Here is a 20,191-nt window from a genome sequence, read left to right as displayed (position 1 = left end):
ACTGTCAGCTAATGAGAGCCATAGAAGCGAGGCTGCTTGGCACCCTGGTTCAGGTCAGACATCAGCCAAGCAAATATCCTGCTCCATACCGATTCACTAACCCCCATGTCTGGCTTGCTGAAAGCCAGATGAATTAAGATTGTTTTGCCAAGATTAACGTATTAGTCATTTAACACCAAATAGAGTTTACACAACAACAAAAACTCATTATCTAATCATTTTCAGAGATTGGATTATGCATGGCTTTGTCAACACACAGATCTATGATCTGAAGGGATTTTGGAAATGTAAAATATTTATTTAATGTAAAAGTGATGAAAAGATACAATATCAAGTCTGGTGATAAAAATAAAAAGAGGTTCAAATACAAAACAAGTCATTTACAATTGGAATGTTATGCTGTCTACCTAAGATTTACTTAGAAAGTACATGGTAAAGTTGTAATTACATAATTAAATACCTAAAGTATGTATTTGGTTTCTTAGAGATTTGTTGAACCACCATTTGGTTTCAGATGCCAACTAACAAATATCACCACAAATAAATTTAGGAAAAAACATTTGAAGATATCTTCAGTAAAAATATGCCATCCAGATGGCCTTAAGTTGAGGCCGTTTCATTTTACTAAAAGGTTATGTACACTAATACACACTGGTACAATTGAAATGATATAGAAAATGCCTAATATACAATGGAAAGTGCTGCCCTCTACTGTTCCACTGTACACAAACATCCTAAAACACCCAATGGACTAACAGACTGACTGATGAATTACAAACTGCTGGCAAGTAGCAAAAGAGAAAAACTAATTAAAAAGATGCGTTCAATAAATTATCATTAAAAGAGGCTTAGCCAAGGATGTGTGAGCAGATTTACATTGATATGTACTATTGGCAGACAGCGTCTCATCCTGTCAACAGGGAAGTGAAACAATAACCTGGCATTGGGCCATTGTCATTGCTTGTTTATGAATTGACACTCCAGTCACCAACAGATATACAATGGAAAGTGCTGCTCCTGATGGCTTGAAAATACACAAAAGACACTTGTAGGCCAATCTAGAACTTGGAGGAAAGGACCTGCTTGGGGAAATAATGTCCTACCTCACTGACCAATCAGGACAAACATCATATGAAAAAAAAGACCTGTAACACCAACAAACTGAGATATATTGAGTTCAGTACAAAACCTAGAGATCATTATCAACATCACTAAAAAAACACATGTAATAAAGAGAATGTGTGCTGTGTGTAATACTACACTTCAGCAACAGGGGGTCCCTCTTTCCATTTAAATCTCTTCTCTCCTGCAGTAGAGGTTTACATTTTTTTGGATAACCTTCCAAGTCCCTGAAATGCCCTATTTCCGTTATTCAAAACACATTCATTCGTGTAGTGTGAAATTATGCAGGGGAAAGGAAGATGTTGAAGAGCACAGCGAACAAGAGGAAGACAACATAGCCGACTATGCAGAGCCAGAAGCGCGGGTCCTTCAGGAGCTTCTGGTTGTAGGCGCTGAAGAACACGTAGCCAATGGTCATCCCAGCCACTCCTCCTCCGATGTGCGCCACAAACGAGACCTGGGGGAGACCAGGGAGGAGTCTCATTTCAGTCGCGGTTTCCCTTCAAACCAACAAAGACATGCTGTGCTGCAGCCTTACAATTAGTGCCCTCTGCCCTGTCACTGTGGTTAGTATGCAAAGGGTGGACAGCCAGTAAAACTAGCAGGACCAGTTTTAAAGCAGCCAGTGAATGTGGAACTGCACTTCTCACGAAGACCAAGAAAACAGGAAATAAATGCAAGATGAGAGAGGGGAAGCAGGTGATAGATTAGTAGCCTATAGGCCAGTCAGTTAGGCTGCTGGAAAGACAAACAGCTGCAACCCTTATCATGCTCTCAGCTTCTCCTAAAGCAGAGAGAACAGAATCAAGGATCACACTCAGTCTAGTGACAGGAATGGTATGGGTGCAATAATTCAGGGGGAACAGACAGGTTGTGTGTGTGACAGTGTGTGTAGAGGGCAATCTGGTTTAGAGATTAGTCAGCCCTGTGTAACTGTAACCCGTATAATGCAGCTGGGTGGTACTGCTACTGCAGTTTTTTTGTCTCTAGTTTTCTATTTACATACACTGATAAAAGCCAGATCTACTCACTGTTATATTGGTCTAGGGTTGGACTTCACTTAAGAGCCTCTCCAGCTGTGAACTAAAGACTGTTCTAAAAAAGCATTGCTCTCTGCTGAAACAATACTTATCTGTTTGTGGAAAATATTTCAATGCCAGGCATTTTAAGAAGAGAAAGGGCATGTGAAAAAAAAAAAGATGTCTTACCTTCAAGCCAACTTCGTGAGTAAGAAACCTTCTGTAAAGGGCGAATCCGACATCTGTCCCGACTTGAGAAAGAAAACATTGAACGTTTAGTTACTGAAATACGACCACAGAGGCGTGGGCGCTGCTGGAACAGTAAACCTTGAGGCACTGGTGGGAAAACAATAAGAGTGGATCTGAGAAGAGACCTACCAATAATCACAATCACTCCAATACGAAACACTCCAAGGAGAGGAATCATCTCTCTGAAGTTCTGTAGGCCAGGGTGTAACACAAGAGGAAGGAACAGGGAAATAATGAGAGARAGAAAATAAATCTGCTAAAATAGTAGAATCAGCAGTTTGCCAGAACTCACCACAACAGCATTCATGAAGTATCCACCTATGAGGGCATATACCCCCCCAGAGGCCCCTACCAGAGCACTGAGAGGATCAAATATGGAGCTGGCCAGAGAGCCTGAAGAAAACATGCATGAGAAGGTCATCTATAGCATTACAAACATTTCAGCTATGAAACCCAAACAGGAAAAATCTAACTTTTGAGAAGCGAAAGAATTTGAGGACACTTAAGTGTGAAACGTGAATACCATCTACACAGCTCTGTGCCTGTGAGTTGCTAGCATTGTGCAGTCATGATCAGGAAAAATCCAGAGGTGGTATGTAACAAGCGAGCTAATATTAACTAAGGCAACCTGTCGCGCACATTGTGTTGGTTAACCAATCATATGCTATACTATTCATGTCACTAACCAAAACAGAGTCAACTTAAAAAGCAACTTTATTCAGTCGTAACAAACCTTTGAAGACAACTGTGTCTAATTGACTGTGTGTCAATGGAAAAGGGGGGTGTATGTGGATGCCCACCTGCTAGGACACCTGCCATGTAGACCATGCCCACTTCAAAGCCTTTGTGGACCAGCTCCAGCGGGATGCCCAGCAGTAGCTGCATCACCAGGTTGCCCAGGATGTGCTCCACGCTGTGGGGGAGGAAGACAGAGGGGAGATGGAGACATGGGAGTTGAGACTTGGGAGTACAGTGGTGGCGCCAGGAATTTTTCACTGGGGTAGATTGGTCATTGCAAAGGGGTTCTTGCAATCTACGAAGTACGCTCACGCACACACACACTAGCTAAAATCCAAGCTAGTTAGATACTATGTTGACAATAGTAGCCTCTTTGCCCCAGGATACCTGTACACTGGGGCCAGTGTCAGAGAAGTTCATAAATCATTGAAGCCACAAAAATTATATCAGAAGCAGAAGTGTCAGCTGGTAAACTTGCCAACCAAAGTGAAAACTGTGCATTCTAGCATTCAATATTTTCAAGCTAGTAGTAGCTAATAGCCTCAAGGCGGGTTTCCACTATCAGCGTTAAATCGGATAGCCACGCTAGCGTCTCCCTCATGTGGCTGCTAGAAAAACTAGAAAGCAAGCATCAACAGCCAATCCAGCAGGGGCTAGAAGCTATAGTCAGCTTTGATTGGTCAAAATTGACGAGATATTGTGGAGTATATGGATAAAGTTCAGCTTTCCACAACTTTGGTCCCATCCTGTTCCCATGTTTGCAAGCAAAGTACATTTCAACACATCCTCAAAACATTATTTTACCTGAGAAGATCCTCTTAAATTATTTCTGGTAAAAACTCCTTATGGGGTAAATTCCACAGCATAATTTAGCCCACTGGCAAGCTAACTAGCTAACATATTCAACTCAAGGGCAACGATTTTGAATGGACATCAAGCTAATATCATCAAATTCATGAAGATGGGGTCATTTTAAGTTGCTAAATTATATTAGGAGATTTACTGTATTAACCTTTGCCCAATGCCTTTTATAAAAGGTTTCCAAATATGAGAAAAAAATGCAATCCAAAACCTTCATGAAAGACATCAGGTAGAGAAGTAAATTAAGCCATGAACATAAAATTGTACATATCTTAAATTACCACATTTTCATGAATTTGATCAAATAAGATTGAAGCCCATTCAAAAACAGTACCGGTCATGCACCCAGAAGTACAGTGGCATGCGAAAGGATTCACCCCCTTTGCATTTTTCCTATTTTATTGCCTTATAACATGGAATTAAAATTTATTTTTTGGGGGGTTTGTATCATTTGATTTACACAACATGCCTACCACTTTGAAGATGGAAAATATTTTTTCTTGTGGAACAAGAAATAAGAAAAAAAAACTGACAACTTGAGCGTGCATAACTATTCACCCCCCCAAAGTCAATACTTTGTAGAGCCACACTTCGCAGCAATTACATCTGCAAGTCTCTTGGGGTATGTCTCTATAAGCCTGGCACATCTAGCCACTGGGATTTTTGCCCAAACATAACGATGGTCATTATGGCCAAACAGTTCCATTTTTGTTTCATCAGACCAGAGGACATTTCTCCAAAAAGTACGATCTTTGTCCCCATGTGCAGTTGCAAACCGTAGTCTGTTTTTTTTATGGCAGTTTGGAGTAGTGGCTTCTTTCCTTGCCGAGCGGCCGTTCAGGTATGTCGATATAGGACTCGTTTTACTGTGGATATAGATACTTTTGTACCTGTTTCCTCCAGCATCTTCACAAGGTCCTTTGCTGTTGTTCTGGGATTGATTTGCACTTTTCGCACCAAAGTACATTAATCTATAGGAGACAGAACGCGTCTCCTTCCTGAACGGTATGAGCGGTAGTACTTGCGTACTATTGTTTGTACAGATGAACGTGGTACCTCCAGGCATTTGGAAATTGCTCCCAAGGATGAACCAGACTTGTGGAGGTCTCCAATTTTTTTTCTGAGGTTTCTTGGCTGATTTCGTTTGATTTTCCCATGATGTCAAGCAAAGAGGCACTGAGTTTGAAGTTAGGCCTTGAAATACATCCACAGGTACATCCCCAATTGACTCGAATGATGCCAATTAGCCTATCAGAAGCTTCTAAAGCCATGTCATCATTTTCTGGAATTTCCAAGCTGTTTAAAGGCACAGTCAAGTTAATGTATGTATACTTCTGACCCACTGGAATTGTGATACAGTGACTTATAAGTGAAATAATCTGTCTGTAAACAATTGTTGGAAAAATTACTTGTCCGGTCTGGTCAGCATGTGACACGTCACAAATAAATTTAGAAATCCATGTTATTCAATTATTGCACTCAGTGCCTGCGTGCCAATGAGCGTCTGCGACGTCAAGGGCTAAAATAAGAACTCCTTTCTATTTCTGACGCAGATTGCGCTGAAGTCCTGCCACATCAATGCGAGCTGTGGCAAGAAGGTTTGCCGTGTCTGTCAGCGTAGTGTCCAGAGCATGGAGGCGCTACAGGAGACAGGCCAGTACATCAGGAGACGTGGAGGAGGCGTAGGAGGGCAACAACCCAGCAGCAGGACCGCTACCTCCGCCTTTGTTTAAGGAGGAGCACTGCAGAGCCCTGCAAAATGACCTCCAGCAGGCCACAAATGTGCATGTGTCTGCTCAAACGGTCAGAAACAGACTCCATGAGGGTGGTATGAGGGCCCGACGTCCACAGGTGGGGGTTGTGCTTACAGCCCAACACCGTGCAGGACGTTTGGCATTTGCCAGAGAACACCAAGATTGGCAAATTCGCCACTGGCGCCCTGTGCTCTTCACAGATGAAAGCAGGTTCACACGCACATGTGACAGACGTGACAGAGTCTGGAGACGCCGTGGAGAACGTTCTGCTGCCTGCAACATCCTTCAGCATGACCGGTTTGGCGGTGGGTCAGTCATGGTGTGGGGTGGCATTTCTTTGGGGGGCCGCACAGCTCCATGAGGTAGCCTGACTGCCATTAGGTACGAGATGAGATCCTGGAGTGTGTCAGCAGTTCCTGCAAGAGGAAGGCATTGATGCTATGGACTGGCCCGCCCGTTCCCCAGACCTGAATCCAATTGAGCACATCTGGGACATCATGTCTCGCTCCATCCACCAATGCCATGTTGCACCACAGATGTCCAGGAGTTGGCGGATGCTTTAGTCCAGGTCTGGGAGGAGATCCCTCAGGAGACCATCCGCCACCTCATCAGGAGCATGCCCAGGCGTTGTAGGGAGGTCATACAGTGCACGATATCCAGTAGGTCTGGAGGCCACACACACTACTGAGCCTCATTTTGACTTGTTTTAAGGACATTACATCAAAGTTGGATCAGCCTGTAGTGTGGTTTTCCACTTTAATTTTGAGTGAGACTCCAAATCCAGACCTCCATGGGTTGATAAATTTGATTTCCATTGATCATTTTTGTGTGATTTTGTTGTCAGCACATTCAACTATGTAAAGAAAAAAGTAATTAATAAGAATATTTCATTCATTCAGCTCTAGGATGTGTTATTTTAGTGTTCCCTTTATTTCTTTGAGCAGTGTATATATACTGAGAATTTAAAACATAGGCCAATTCTAGAAGGGGCTTCAGCACCGTCTTGCTACCCCATGGTGCCGCAAGTGTGGGAGTGGATAGGCAAGTGAATATCTTACCCATGAATCAGAACCTGTGGAAAGACTCAGGCCAGGATTCAAAGAAACACATAAACACACTGCAATTGACCCTTTATTAAAAGAACATTTTTGCTTGAGTCGACATCCACAGCGTTTACAGTGAATGCAATCTCTGTGAACATTTGGGAAATTGCCTTTAAAAGCCTTTCACTTGGATTGAATCGTGACCTCAAACTCCGGAGAACCCAGAACTGCTTTAGCAGGTGTCCATGTGTTGTATAAACAGATGATAGGGGAGAGAGTGAATCATTTCAGGGAGATGTGGCAAGAAGAATGATCTTCAATGCTCTACTCTTTGGGATGGTTTCTTGGGAGCCAGATTAAGCCACAGGAGGTTGGTAGCACCTTAATTGGGGAGGACGAGCTTGTGGTAATGGCTGCAGCAGAATCAGTGGAATGGTATAATTTTTGTTGCCATTCCATTCACTCTGTTTCAACCATTATTATGAGCCGTCCTCCCCTCAGCAGCCTCCTGTGGATTAAGCCTGGACTTCTTTATGTGCTGCTGTGCGTTTTGTTGCTAACCTTACTTTACTACCTGCCAACTTCACGGTTTTTACTTTTGAATTACTGTTTATATTTTTAGTTTTTCCCTCGCTGAACTTTTTTTCATTCAACTTTTTCACTATGGACGCTTTATCTGGATGTGGTTCGTCAGGACCTCCACCAGCCGACGCTAAGTAGTAACATTAACTTCTTTGGGATAGGGGGCAGTATTTACACGTCCGGATGAAAATCGTGTCCAAAGTAAACTGACTGCTACTCAGGCCCAGAAGCTAAGATATGCATATTATTAATAGATTTGGATAGAAAACCGTTTGAATCATGTCTGTGAGTATAACAGAACTTATTTGGCAGGCGAAACCCCAAGGACAAACCATTCAGATTTTTTTTTTTTAGGTCACTCTCTTTTCAATGGGTTTTCATTGGGAATCCAGATTTCTAAGGGACTTTCTTGCAGTTCCTATCGCTTCCACTGGATGGTTTGTCTTTAGAAATTGGTTGAGGGTTTTCCTTTGAGAAATGAAGAAGTAGCACTGTTCAGAACGAGGGTAGAGAGAAGTGTACTCTTTGATAGAGGCGCGTGACCTGAAAAGCACGCTCCACTTTGTTTTCCTCCGGTATTGAACACAGTTAGGCAAGGGTAATTTACAGATAGTATAAATCCCCTCGCACAGTCCCCGCAGCCGGACAACTTTCTCATGGCTTCTGGAAGGAAATGCTATAGGAATGCTCAACCGGTGTCGCTCATTCAGCCAACAGAAACTTTCAATCGGTTCTCCCCATTAAGCAGCGAGTCGGAGTCAGAGGCTGAGCCTTCTCTGGTCTCTACTCCTCCCGTTATGGGGTCTGAGACGCCGAAGCCTCCCACCATTAGCTCTGACAAATTGAAAACCCTAGTCATTGGCGACTCCATTACCCGTAGTATTAGACTTAAAACGAATCCTCCAGCGATCATACACTACCGACGTTAAGGCTAATCTGAAGATGGTGCTGGCTAAAGCTAAAACTGGCGAGTGTAGAGAGCATAGGGATATTGTTATCCACGTCGGCACCAACGATGTTAGGATGAAACAGTCAGAGGTCACCAAGCGCAACATAGCTTCAGCGTGTAAATCAGCTAGAAAGATGTGTTGGCATCGAGTAATTGTCTCTGGCCCCCACCCAGTTAGGGGGAGTGATGAGCTCTACATCAGAGTCTCACAACTCAATCGCTTGTTGAAAACTGTTTTCTGCCCCTTCCAAAAGATAGAATTTGTAGATAATTGGCCCACTTTCTGGGACTCACCCACAAACAGGACCAAGCCTGGCCTGTTGAGGAGTGAAGGACTCCATCCTAGCTGGAGGGGTGCTCTCATCTTATCTACGAACATAGACAGGGATCTAACTCCCCTAGCTCCACAATGAAATAGGGTGCAGGCCAGGCAGCAGGCTGTTAGCCAGCCTGCCAGCTTAGTGGAGTCTGCCACTAGCATAGTCAGTGTAGTCAGCTCAGCTATCCCCATTGAGACCGTGTCTGTGCCTCGACCTAGGTTGGGCAAAACTAAACATAGCAGTGTTCGCCTTAGCAATCTCACTAGAATAAAGACCTCCTCCATTCCTGCCATTATTGAAAGAGATTGTGATACCTCACATCTCAAAATAGGGCTACYTAATGTTAGATCCCTCACTTCMAAGGCATTTATAGTCAATGAACTAATCACTGATCATAATCTTGATGTGATTGGCCTGACTGAAACATGGCTTAAGCCTGATGAATTTACTGTGTTAAATGAGGCYTCACCTCCTGGTTACACTAGTGACCATATCCCCCGTGCATCCCACAAAGGCGGAGGTGTTGCTAACATTTATGATAGCAAATTTCAATTTACAAAAAAATAAAATGAATATTTGTCTTTTGAGCTTCTAGTCATGAAATCTATGCGGCCTACTCAGTCACTTTTTATAGCTACTGTTTACAGGCCTCCTGGGCCATATACAGCGTTCCTCACTGAGTTCCCTGAATTCCTATCAGACCTTGTCGTCATGGCAGATAATATTCCAATTTTTGGTGACTTTAATATTCACATGGAAAAGTCCACAGATCCACTCCAAAAGACTTTCGGAGCCATCATCGACTCGGTGGGTTTTGTCCAACATGTCTCCGGACCTACTCACTGCCACCGTCATACTCTGGAACTGAACTAGTTTTGTCCCGTGGAATAAATGTTGTGGATCTTAATGTTTTTCCTCATAATCCTGGACTATCGGACCACCATTTTATTATGTTTGCAATCGCAACAAATAATCTGCTCAGAGCCCAACCAATGAGCATCAAATGTCGTGCTATAAATTCTCGGACAACCCAAAGATTCCTAGATGCCCTTCCAGACTCCCTCCGCCTACCCAAGGACGTCAGAGTACAAAAATCAGTTAACCACCTAACTGAGGAACTCAATTTAACCTTGCGCAATACCCTAGATGCAGTCGCACCCCTAAAAACATTTGTCATTAGTAACTAGCTCCCTGGTATACAGAAAATACCCGAGCTCTGAAGCAAGCTTCCAGAAAATTGCAACGGAAATGGCGCAACATCAAACTGGAAGTCTTCCGACTAGCTTGCAAAGACAGTACCATGCAGTATCGAAGAGCCCTCACTGCTGGTTGATCATCATATTTTTCCAACTTAATTGAGGAAAATAAGAACAATCCCCCCAAACAATTTGATACTGTAAAGATACTGTAAAGCAAAGCTAACTAAAAAGCAGCATTCCCGAAGAGAGGATGGCTTTCACTTCAGCAGTGATAAATTCATGAACCTCTTTGAGGAAAAGATCATGAGAAAGCAAATTACGGACTCCTCTTTAAATCTGCGTATTCCTCCAAAGCTCAGTTGTCCTGAGTCTGCACAACTCTGCCAGGACGTAGGATCAAGGGAGACACTCTCTTGACACACTGATGAAAATAATCATGGCCTCTAAACCGTCAAGCTGCATACCGGACCCTATTCCAACTAAACTACTGAAAGAGCTGCTTCCTGTGCTTGGCCCTCCTATGTTGAACATAATAAACCGGATGTGTACCAAACTCACTAAAAGTGGCAGTAATAAAGCCTCTCTTGAGAAAGTCAAACCTTGACCTAGAAAATATTTAAAAAATAAAATTTATATATAAAAAAAATATATAAAAAAAATCGGCCTGTATTGAATCTCCCATTCTTCTCAAAAAAAATTGAAAAAGCTGTTGCACGGCAACTCACTGCCTTCCTGAAGACAAACAATGTATACGAAACGTTTTAGACCCCATCATAGCACTGAGACTGCACTTGTGAAGGTGGTAAATTACCCTTTAATGKCGTCAGACTGAGGCTCTGCATCTGTCCTCGTGCTCCTAGACCTCAGTGCTGCTTTTGATACCATCGATCACCACATTCTTTTGGAGAAATTGGAAACCCAAATTGGTCAACACGGACAAGTTCTGGCCTGGTTTAGATCTTATCTGTCAAGGCTCCGTTTTAGGATCATTATTGTTTTCACTATATATTTKACCTCTTGGTGATGTCATTCGGAAACATAATGTTAACTTTCACTGCAATGAGGATGACACACAGCTGTACATTTCAATGAAACATGGTGAAGCCCCAAAATTGCCCTCCCTGGAAGCCTGTGTTTCAAAAGGAAGTGGATGGCTGCAAATGTTCTACTTTTAAACTCAGACAAAACAGAAATGCTTGTTCTAGGTCCCAATAAAGAAAGTTCTTCTGTTGAATCTGACAATTAATCTTGATGGTTGTACAGTCGTCTCAAATAAAACTGTGAAGGACCTCGGAGTTACTCTGGACCCTGATCTCTCTTTTGATGAACATATCAAGACTGTTTCAAGGACAGCTTTTTTCCATCTACGTAACATTGCAAAAATCTGAAACTTTCGGTCCAAAAATGATGCAGAAAAATGAATCCATGCTTTTGTCACTTCTAGGTTAGAGTACTGCAATACTCTACTTTGCAGCTACGCGGATAAAGCACTAAATAAACTTCAGTTAGTGCTAAACACGGCTGCTAGAATCTTGACTAGAACCAACATTTTTTATCATATTACTCCAGTGCTAGCCTCTACACTGGCTTCCCGTCAAGGCAAGGGCTGATTTCAAGGTTTTACTGCTAACCTACAAAGCATTACATGGGCTCGCTCCTACATATCTTTCCGATTTGGTCCTGCCGTACATACCTACACGTACTCTACGGTCACAAGACGCAGGCCTCCTAATTGTACCTAGAATTTCTAAGCAAACAGCTGGAGGCAGGGCTTTCTCCTATAGAGCTCMATTTTTATGGAATGGTCTGCCTACCCATGTGAGAGACGCAGACTCGGTCTCAACCTTTAAGTCTTTATTGAAGACTCATCTCYTCAGTAGGTCCTATGATTGAGTGTAGTCTGGCCCAGGAGTGGGAATGTGAATGGAAAGGCACTGAAGCATCGAACCGCCCTTGCTGTCTCWGCCTGGCCGGTTGCCCTCTCTCCACTGGGATTCTCTGCCTCTAACCCTATTACAGGGGCTGAGTCACTGGCTTACTGGTGCTCTTCCATGCCATCCCTAGGAGGGGTGTGTCACTTGAGTGGGTTGAGTCACTGACGTGATCTTCCTGTCCGGGTTGGCGCCCCCCCTTGGGTTGTGCCGTGGCGGAGATCTTTGTGGGCTATACTCGGCCTGGTCTCAGGATGGTAAGTTGGTGGTTGAAGATATCCCTCTAGTGGTGTGGGGGCTGTGCTTTGGCAAAGTGGGTGGGGCTATATCCTGCCTGTTTGGCCCTGTCCGGGGGTATTGTCGGACGGGGTCACAGTGTCCCTCGACACCTCCTGTCTCAGCCTCCAGTATTTATGCTGCAGTAGTTTATGTGTCGGGGGCTAGGGTCAGTCTGTTATATCTGGAGTATTTCTCCTTTCTTATCCGGTGTCCTGTGTGAATTTAAGTATGCTCTCTCTAATTCTCTCTCTTTCGGAGGACCTGAGCCCTAGGACCATGCCTCAGGACTACCTGGCCTGATGACTCTTTGCTGTCCCCAGTCTACCTGGCCGTGCTGCTGCTCCAGTTTCAACTGTTCTGCCTGCGGCTATGGAACCCTGACCTGTTCACCGGACGTGCTACCATTCCGAAATGCTGTTTTCAACTCTCTAGAGACAGCAGGAGCGGTAGAGATACTCTGAATGATCGGCTATACGAAAAGCCACTGACATTTACTCCTGAGGTGCTGACCTGTTGCACCCTCGACAACCACTGCGATGATTATTATTTGACCCTGCTGGTCATCTATGAACATTTGAACATCTTGGCCATGTTCTGTTATAATCTCCACCCGGCACAGCCAGAAGAGGACTGGCCACCCCTCATAGCCTGGTTCCTCTCTAGGTTTCTTCCTAGGTTCTGGCCTTTCTAGGGAGTTTTTCCTAGCCACCGTGCTTCTACACCTGCATTGCTTGCAGTTTGTGGTTTTAGGCTGGGTTTCTGTGCAGCACTTTGTGACATCAGCTGATGTAAGAAGGGCTTTATAAATAAATTTGATTGACTAAAACGTTTGGTTAATGGTGAATCTCCAGTGGTCTTGGGCATCTGTGTGAGGTGAAGTGACCCTTACCCAGCGTGGACAAACATRTAGGAGACGAAGCGCCACGCCTCCTCCCGCCGGTCAGACTTGTAGGAGAGAGGGCTGTTCCAGATGCCCTCGCCCAGGGTGACCCACTGCTTCTGGGGCTTCCACACCGCATAGTAGATAAACACTGCTAACTGTCCAGACAAACACAGGGTAGATCAGTGACCAGTTACATACTGACAGGAGGGGTCCTGAAAGGCTAAACAGTTGTTTTAAATGTAGCCATTAGTCAGCCTTTCATAAAGTGTTCCAGTGTGGGCAGAGCAGACCATTACAGCAGCATACAAACATATTTCAGACTGATAACACACAATGGCAACAAAGTTAATGAGAAAAGCGGAGAACCCTAGACAAATTCCTTAAAAAAACTGCATTGACATGGCACATTTTTCCACTCCCTTTAACTCACTTCACCTTTAACATAAAAACCCACATCTCAATGATTCTGCCATAACAAGCTCACCATACTACTAAAATAGCAGTGAAATGTCATGGACACAGTGTACGGTTGAGTATGATTAAAAACACATTCCTTAAACCCTGGTCCCAATGTCAATTGTGCTCAAACTCTATTTTCATTGAGCCAATGCATAGGTCTAGGGATTGCTCTAAGAATCTTGGATGAATTCAGACATTGAGATGGATAAGCTGGCCGAGACTTCCCACAGCAGAAGGAGAGAGAGGAATGTCAGGTACAAGAGCTCTACAGTTCAGACCTTAGCCGCATCCAAACTCAGAGTTTGAATACACAAATACCAATGTTGAGCCATTTAATAGAGCTCGCCAGCTTGTAGTCCTAAAAAACAGAAATCTGTTACCTCGGGTTCGTTCAGCCATTCCTATTGGGAAAATTAATGGGGAAAGAATAGGGTTTTGGACATAAACATCGAAAATAAGGTCRGAGGTTAACACAGGCTTAGGAGAGTTTATACGTTTTGTTCTAATGAGATATCAGTCCGTTAACATGACCTTTATTAAGTACAAAAGTGGTGTTAGCGGATGAAGATTATCTCATAGAGCAAAACGTATAAGATCTCCTGAGCCTGTGTTTACCCAGACCTTATTTTCAGTGTTTATTTTAAAAAGTGTTTGTGTTTATTTTCCCATAGGCTTTGTCCAATGAACCATGGTGGAGGTACAATTTCAGCTGCACCTCTCTCTTTAAATACTACGTCCAGAGCATTTCCTGAAATTGAAAATTCACCCAGGTATAACAACACAATCATCATAACGTATGCAGATGCAATAGAGGCTACTTGTTGTCAGCGCTGTGCTGCCATTAGTATGATGCGTATCAACCCTCACCTCTCCGATGCTGATGAGGATGATGAAGATGGGAGGGGGGCAGCAGTTGGCTCGCTCCCGGTACTGTTCGTGGAGTTCTTCCGGAAGCATCCACTTGGAGATGGAGCGATGGAACCTCTCGCAGCATCCAACCTTCCTATTCCCGTCATCATCACCTCCCGTATCCCCCATCCGTCTCCCATCTCGGTCAACAGGGTCTACAGCGAGGGGGTCCTGCTCTTCAATGTCTATGTCCATCACTCCTCAGATTGTAGCCTAGACAAATAGAGTGGATGAGTCAAATGAATTGACAGGAAGAACATGCTACATTTCTCCATTTTAGATCATGCTTTCCCTATGAAAGTATGTCAATGTCTTTTCAGTATGTGTCGATAGACATACAATGAGGGCTTTGACTTAATCGGTGTCTGGGAAACTACGGAGGATTTATTTGGACTAAAACCATAAAGGTCAGGATTTCACTGATTTGTTAGAGTGTATGTTGTGTTAAATGGGATTAACAAAACTAAGGGTGAGATATTGGCTTCTGAATTACGGGTTGAGTAGCTAAAAGGGTTAACGACACATTAGTGAGGTATTTGATACTGTGATAAACATGTAAAGTTCAGTTTTGAAGTATAAAATTGTTGTCTCTCGGGACAATTAGAGTAGTTACGCAACTCTTTCGGGCACACAGATCGGATGCTTTCGGGGGCCAGAAAATGTACCGCATGAATCCCAAACAAATATAGAATTTGGCAAAAACAACTTAAAACCTTGATTACATTGAGMTACAATCACATATGCCTCTCTATGTGTGTGAATACATGGGTTTTCAAAAAACATTTTTTTACTATATATAGGCCTAGATATATTTATTTTCTCCGAAAACTTAAGGGGGATATAAATTCGAACGGCCCATTAGGTAWCCCTGGCCTAACACATCAATGGCTGATATATTGGGCTACTTTGGAGTCTAGGGTCAATTTGAATGAAATAAATACAAGCGCGGGCAATACAATTTCAAGCACGGCAATACACGTTAATTTCCCTAAACCCTTTTTCGACTATATGGATTTTTCTTTTCTTTTTTATTCAGTTTCCCTGCATATGAACCATGAGCCTATGTAAACTTAACCCACACACATGATCATGTCCCATTCAGTACAGAAGTTGGTCTGCACATTTTCCATAATAACAGCGTCTTTACTCTGTAGGCCTATATAGAATGCAATGCAAGTAACTTACGTACTGATTGAAAGAGCTGCCGTGAAAATGATTCAACTCAACGTTTCCACTAGCATCTTAAAATACATAAATTGTAKAAGTTCTCAAATACTTTTGTTTTTATATTTTCACGCAATTCTAAAACAGTCCGGACATTCCAAGCGGGTAAAATCCTCACTACTGCACATTGGGAAAATGACGGTCTATTCTGATAAATGACTTGAGATAATTATAGACCTCGCTTAGCTTTTCCTGCAGCGGAACTTCCTTTTTCCAAACAAAACTCTGAAGCGTCCCTACTTGAAAAGCAAATCTAAAAAGTTGAATGTAGCGCACACTTCGCAGGCATTTTGCAACAACTCACCTGCGCTTCCGGTAACACCTGATATCGGTGATGTCGTCATGGGCTTTGGCTGGAGATCCCCATATATATATATTTAAACCTTATTTAACTAGGCAGTTTACCTGCATAATGTCCATCAACAACTGATGATTAAAAGTGTGATATGCATCGTTGTTTCGTGGACCACAGACAATCAACGATTCTGGTGTCCACATATTTCAATTATTCCGAAGGAAAAGCCTGCTGTACTGTCAAGCATCCCATCAATGCCATTTCTGCACAATACGAGTTGTACCAGTAGAGGGTGTAAGATACCATTACAAAAGAATACCCATAATAATGACCCGCCTCAAAAAACAAGTTTTACATGTACTGAATTTATTGGGCTGCTTGTTGATTTTCACATATACACCAATCCTCTCAGATCTTCATAAGTGCCCATGGGGGTAGGAAGTAATGTTAAATTAGACATTTTGGAATTGTCACAAAAGTTAACCGCAACCTGATAACTCTAGTCATACAGATCATTCGGAAAGAACTCAGACCTTGACTTTTTCCACTTTGTTACATTACAGCCTTATCGTCAAATTGATTAAATTGACCCCCCTCCAGCTACACACAATACCCCATAATGACAAAGAAAAAACAGGTAGATTTTTTGGTAAATGAATAAAAAATAAATAAATATTTAAAATCACCTTTACATAAGTATTCAGGCCATTTACTCAGTACTTTGTTGAAGCACATTTGGCAGTGATTACAGCCTCAAGTCTTCTTGGGTATGACGTTACAAGCTTGGCACACCTATATTTGGGTAATCTCCCATTCTTCTCAAGCTCTGTAAGGTTGGATGGTGAGCTGCACAGCTATTTTCTGGTCTCTCCAGCCATGTTCGATCGGGTTCAAGTCCGGGCTCTGGCTGGGCCAGGACATTCAGAGTCTTGTCCCGAAGTCACTCCTGCATTGTCTTGGCTGTGTGCTTAGGATCGTTGTCCTGTTGGAAGGCGAACCTTCACCCCAGTCTGATGTCCTGAGCACACTGGAGCAGGTTTTCAATCAAGGAACTTCATCAAGGAAGCCATTCATCTTTCCCCTCGATCCGGACAGGTCTCCCACTCGCTGAAAAACATCCCCACAGCATGATGCTGCCACCACCATGTTTCACCGTAGGGATGGTATTGCCCAGATGAGGAGCAGTGCCTGGTTTCCACCAGACATTTACATTTACATTTAAGTCATTTAGCAGACGCTCTTATCCAGAGCGACTTACAAATTGGTGCATTCACCTTATGACATCCAGTGGAACAGCCACTTTACAATAGTGCATCTAAATCTTKTAWGGGGGGGGGGGGTKAGAAGGATTACTTTATCCTATCCTAGGTATTCCTTAAAGAGGTGGGGTTTCAGGTGTCTCCAGACATGACACTTGCCATTCAGGCCAAAGAGTTCAATCTTGGTTTCATCAGACCAGAGAATGTTTCTCATGGTCGGAGTCTTTTAGGTGCCTTTCAGCAAACTCCAAACGAGCTGTCATGTGCCTTTTACTGAGGAGAGGCTTCTGTCTGGCCTCTCCCATAAAGGCCTGATTAGTGGAGTGCCGCAGATGGTTGTCCTTCTGGAAGGTTCTCCCATCTCCACAGAGGAACTCTTGAGCTCTGTCAGAGTGACCATTGGGTTCTTGGTCACCTCCCTGAACAAGGCCCTTCTCCCCTTATTGCTCAGTTTGGTCAGGCGGTCAGCTCTAGGTTCGAAACTTTTTCCATTTAAGAATGATGGAGGCAACTGTGTTCTTGGGGACCTTGAATGCTGCAGAACTGTTTTGGCACCCTTCACCAGATCTGTTTCTCAACACAATCCTGTCTTGGAGCTCTATGGACAATTCCATCAACCTCATGTCTTGGGTTTTGCTCTGACATTCAGGGTCAACTGTCCGACCTTATTTAGACAGGTGTGTGCCTTTCCAAATCATGTCCAATCAATTGAATTTACCACAGGTGGACTCCAATCAAGTTGTAGAAACATCAAGGATGATCAATGGAAACAGGATGCACCTGAGCACAATTGAGTCTCATAGCAAAAGATCTTAATACTTATGTAAATAAGTATAATTTTTCTAAAAACCTGTTTTCGCTTTGTCATTATGGGGTATTGTGTAGACTGATGAGAAAAAATGCAAATGTCATCAATTTCAGAATAAGGCTGTAAAGTAACAAAATGTGGAAAAAGGGTCTGAGTTCTTTACCGAATGCACTGTAACAGTCTTAAATGTACTGAATTCAAGGGGGTTATGCAACCTTAAAGCACATAKWCTKSWCAAAKGAASSTTCMTTTGWSMAGWMTAACTTCGTCATGCATTTACTTTAGAATTTAAAAAAAGACCAAAACAACAGTTGGTTATAATAGTTTGTTCAACATTCATAACAAAAAAGTAATTGAGGGAAACCATTTTAAATCACAGAACTTTTAATTTCAAAAGAAATCCACATCCTCAGTTAGAGTTGGAAAAGATAAAAAATAAACTGGGTGGATGAGAGGCCAGGGGGCTTTAGTAATACAGCTGCTGCAGAGGGGCAGTGCTGGCAGGTTATAATACAGAAGGATCAGAGAATAGCCACTACAGCGCCGGGGAGAACAAAAAATCTGCTTTAGTCAAAAAAAATYCAGAGAGCTAGCATATAATTGAATCTTTACATTTTATTCCGATTCATTAGCATTTTATAGAAATCAGTTTTGGATTAAAAATGTTGATAAACCATGGTACCCAAATAGCATGAAAAAAAGGGGAAATAAAAATCACAAATCTAGTGGAGGAAGGGGCAGTAGAAGAGCAGCCATCTTGTGAGAAAAGCTGGTACCTCATCGATGGGGGAATTCAAGAGACATCTGAAACAGAGGGATTGAATAATGGATGAAAACAGCATGAAGACAGAAATGAGATGACAAGATAATGCATTAAAACTCTGAACAGAGAGAAAAATCTATTCTTTTATGTGGCTGTAGGGATTGCTTTGTTTACTCTTCAAAAGCAAAAAGGTGTATGGACAGAATGTGAACACTGAAACTGGTACTTACAACTAGCAGGCCTGGCGCCATATCTTCGCATGATCTGGTCTTGTGTGAATTTCACAAAAGATTCGTATTGTTCTGCAACAGACGATTAAAAGGCCAATGGATTAGTACAAAACTGTGAATGTGCAGATTTAAGTACCAGATAGGACCCCAACATGTGTTGCAAAAAATAATACTTGGTGATTCAGCCTTCACTAAACATCAGCTAAAAAGGTTGATCATATTAATCACTCCAGTCAGAGCAGCTGTATATTCTAGAAACATTAGCAGTCCTGGCTAGTAGTGTCTAGTACATAAATCCATATCTGCCAAGAGCAGCCCCTAATTAAACAAGAACAATCAGCAGGACATTAGATAAAAGGCATTAAAAGGTATTCGGGGGAAGCAGCAAATAGGCCTCTCCTATTGCACACACGGTGCCATTTGTAGAAGTCTTTCTTCATTGCTAGTGCTAAAGGGTGTGAAAACATTAAAGACTTTCGTAAGATCGAACAAACTAAAGCCATTTTCACACTATCATGCTGACCCGAACCACTGTGCTAGCTGACATTTTCACAACTTTTTACATAGTTCCCATCATCTACAGTGGATGCATAACCATGCCAGCGCAGCATGTTTCGGCTTGGCTCAGTAATGTGAAAAGCCCATTTGACTGAGGTTTAAGGATGGTGATATGCCATGTACCTGCAAGTTTTGTGTTGAGGATCTGTTCATACTCCTCCCGGATCTTCTCCTCGTGGTCTTTGAGCAAGCGCTCGCACAGGTAGCTCACCTGCCTCAGTGTGAACGACGGCTGGTCCTTCCTCGAGGCACCTGGGACACACAGTGACATTTTATGTAGGCTGACATTGCCCGTGCCATCTATACATACACTACAGGTCAGAGTTCACAATGTCCTCTCTAGGAACAGATGTCTGCGCAATAATGTATTTATTGCCGTTTGTCGCCTTAGACTCAGCAGCAGCATAGACCAGTGGTTCCCAACCGATGTGCTGCGTGCCCTGAACTCAGGCGTTCACATGACTGGGCAGGGGTGCAGCTATGGGTGGGCATAGGCCCACCCACTGGGGAGCTAGGACCAGCCAATCAGATTGAGTTTTAACCCACAAAAGGGCTTTACTACAGACAGAAATACTCTTGAGTTTCATCAGCTGTCCAGATGGCCGGTCTCAGACGATAGCGCAGCCGAGAAGCCAGATGCAATATATATATTTTTTTTTTATTGTCACAGAAAATAGATTGTTTGCGGAATGAGTCAGATGATATGTGAGGTCATTACGGCTAAATAAAGTAGGGCTATTTTAGGTGTGCCGCAGAA

The 20,191-nt window shown here is 43.0% G+C and overlaps 2 protein-coding genes across 5 annotated transcripts; both read right to left on the bottom strand.

Annotated features, from left to right (window-relative positions):
- Positions 1–275: 275 nt before the first annotated feature.
- On the bottom strand, positions 276–16,046 carry rhbdl2 (rhomboid, veinlet-like 2 (Drosophila)). Of its 4 annotated transcripts, none has more exons than XM_023980480.2 (8): positions 15,826–16,046; positions 14,256–14,510; positions 12,936–13,084; positions 3,191–3,303; positions 2,683–2,783; positions 2,520–2,580; positions 2,331–2,392; positions 276–1,579 (listed from the first exon to the last, which is right to left on the bottom strand). In XM_023980480.2, exons 2-8 carry the CDS (start codon positions 14,490–14,492, stop codon positions 1,403–1,405), a joined length of 900 nt encoding a protein of 299 aa, XP_023836248.1. In that variant the 5' UTR covers positions 14,493–14,510; positions 15,826–16,046; the 3' UTR covers positions 276–1,402. The 4 variants fall into 4 exon arrangements, with proteins under 4 accessions (XP_023836248.1, XP_023836245.1, XP_023836246.1 ...); XM_023980477.2 differs by lacking the exon at positions 15,826–16,046 and adding an exon at positions 15,483–15,819; XM_023980478.2 differs by lacking the exon at positions 15,826–16,046 and adding an exon at positions 15,487–15,819.
- A 115-nt stretch (positions 16,047–16,161) lies between these two features.
- LOC111958930 (akirin-1-like) lies at positions 16,162–20,191 on the bottom strand. Its single transcript, XM_023980305.2, has 3 exons — positions 19,558–20,191; positions 18,877–18,948; positions 16,162–18,687 (listed from the first exon to the last, which is right to left on the bottom strand). Exons 1-3 carry the CDS (start codon positions 19,703–19,705, stop codon positions 18,677–18,679), a joined length of 231 nt encoding a protein of 76 aa, XP_023836073.1. The 5' UTR covers positions 19,706–20,191; the 3' UTR covers positions 16,162–18,676.

The sequence above is a fragment of the Salvelinus sp. IW2-2015 genome, linkage group LG35 (genome assembly GCF_002910315.2).
Source record: "Salvelinus sp. IW2-2015 linkage group LG35, ASM291031v2, whole genome shotgun sequence".
NCBI classification, from domain to species: domain Eukaryota; kingdom Metazoa; phylum Chordata; class Actinopteri; order Salmoniformes; family Salmonidae; genus Salvelinus; species Salvelinus sp. IW2-2015.
The sequence above is the reverse complement of the archived record's forward strand: the minus strand, read 5'-3'. Positions and strand labels throughout refer to the sequence as shown.

What these genes read in the sequence shown, in the direction of transcription:
- LOC111958930 (XM_023980305.2), bottom strand. Translation starts at nt 19,705, where the DNA reads ATGTCACTGTGTGTCCCAGGTGCCTCGAGGAAGGACCAGCCGTCGTTC. An exon ending in CCTCAACACAAAACTTGCAG is followed by an intron (nt 18,949 to 19,557) that starts GTACATGGCATA and finishes CGTCTGTTGCAG; the next exon opens with AACAATACGAATCTTTTGTG.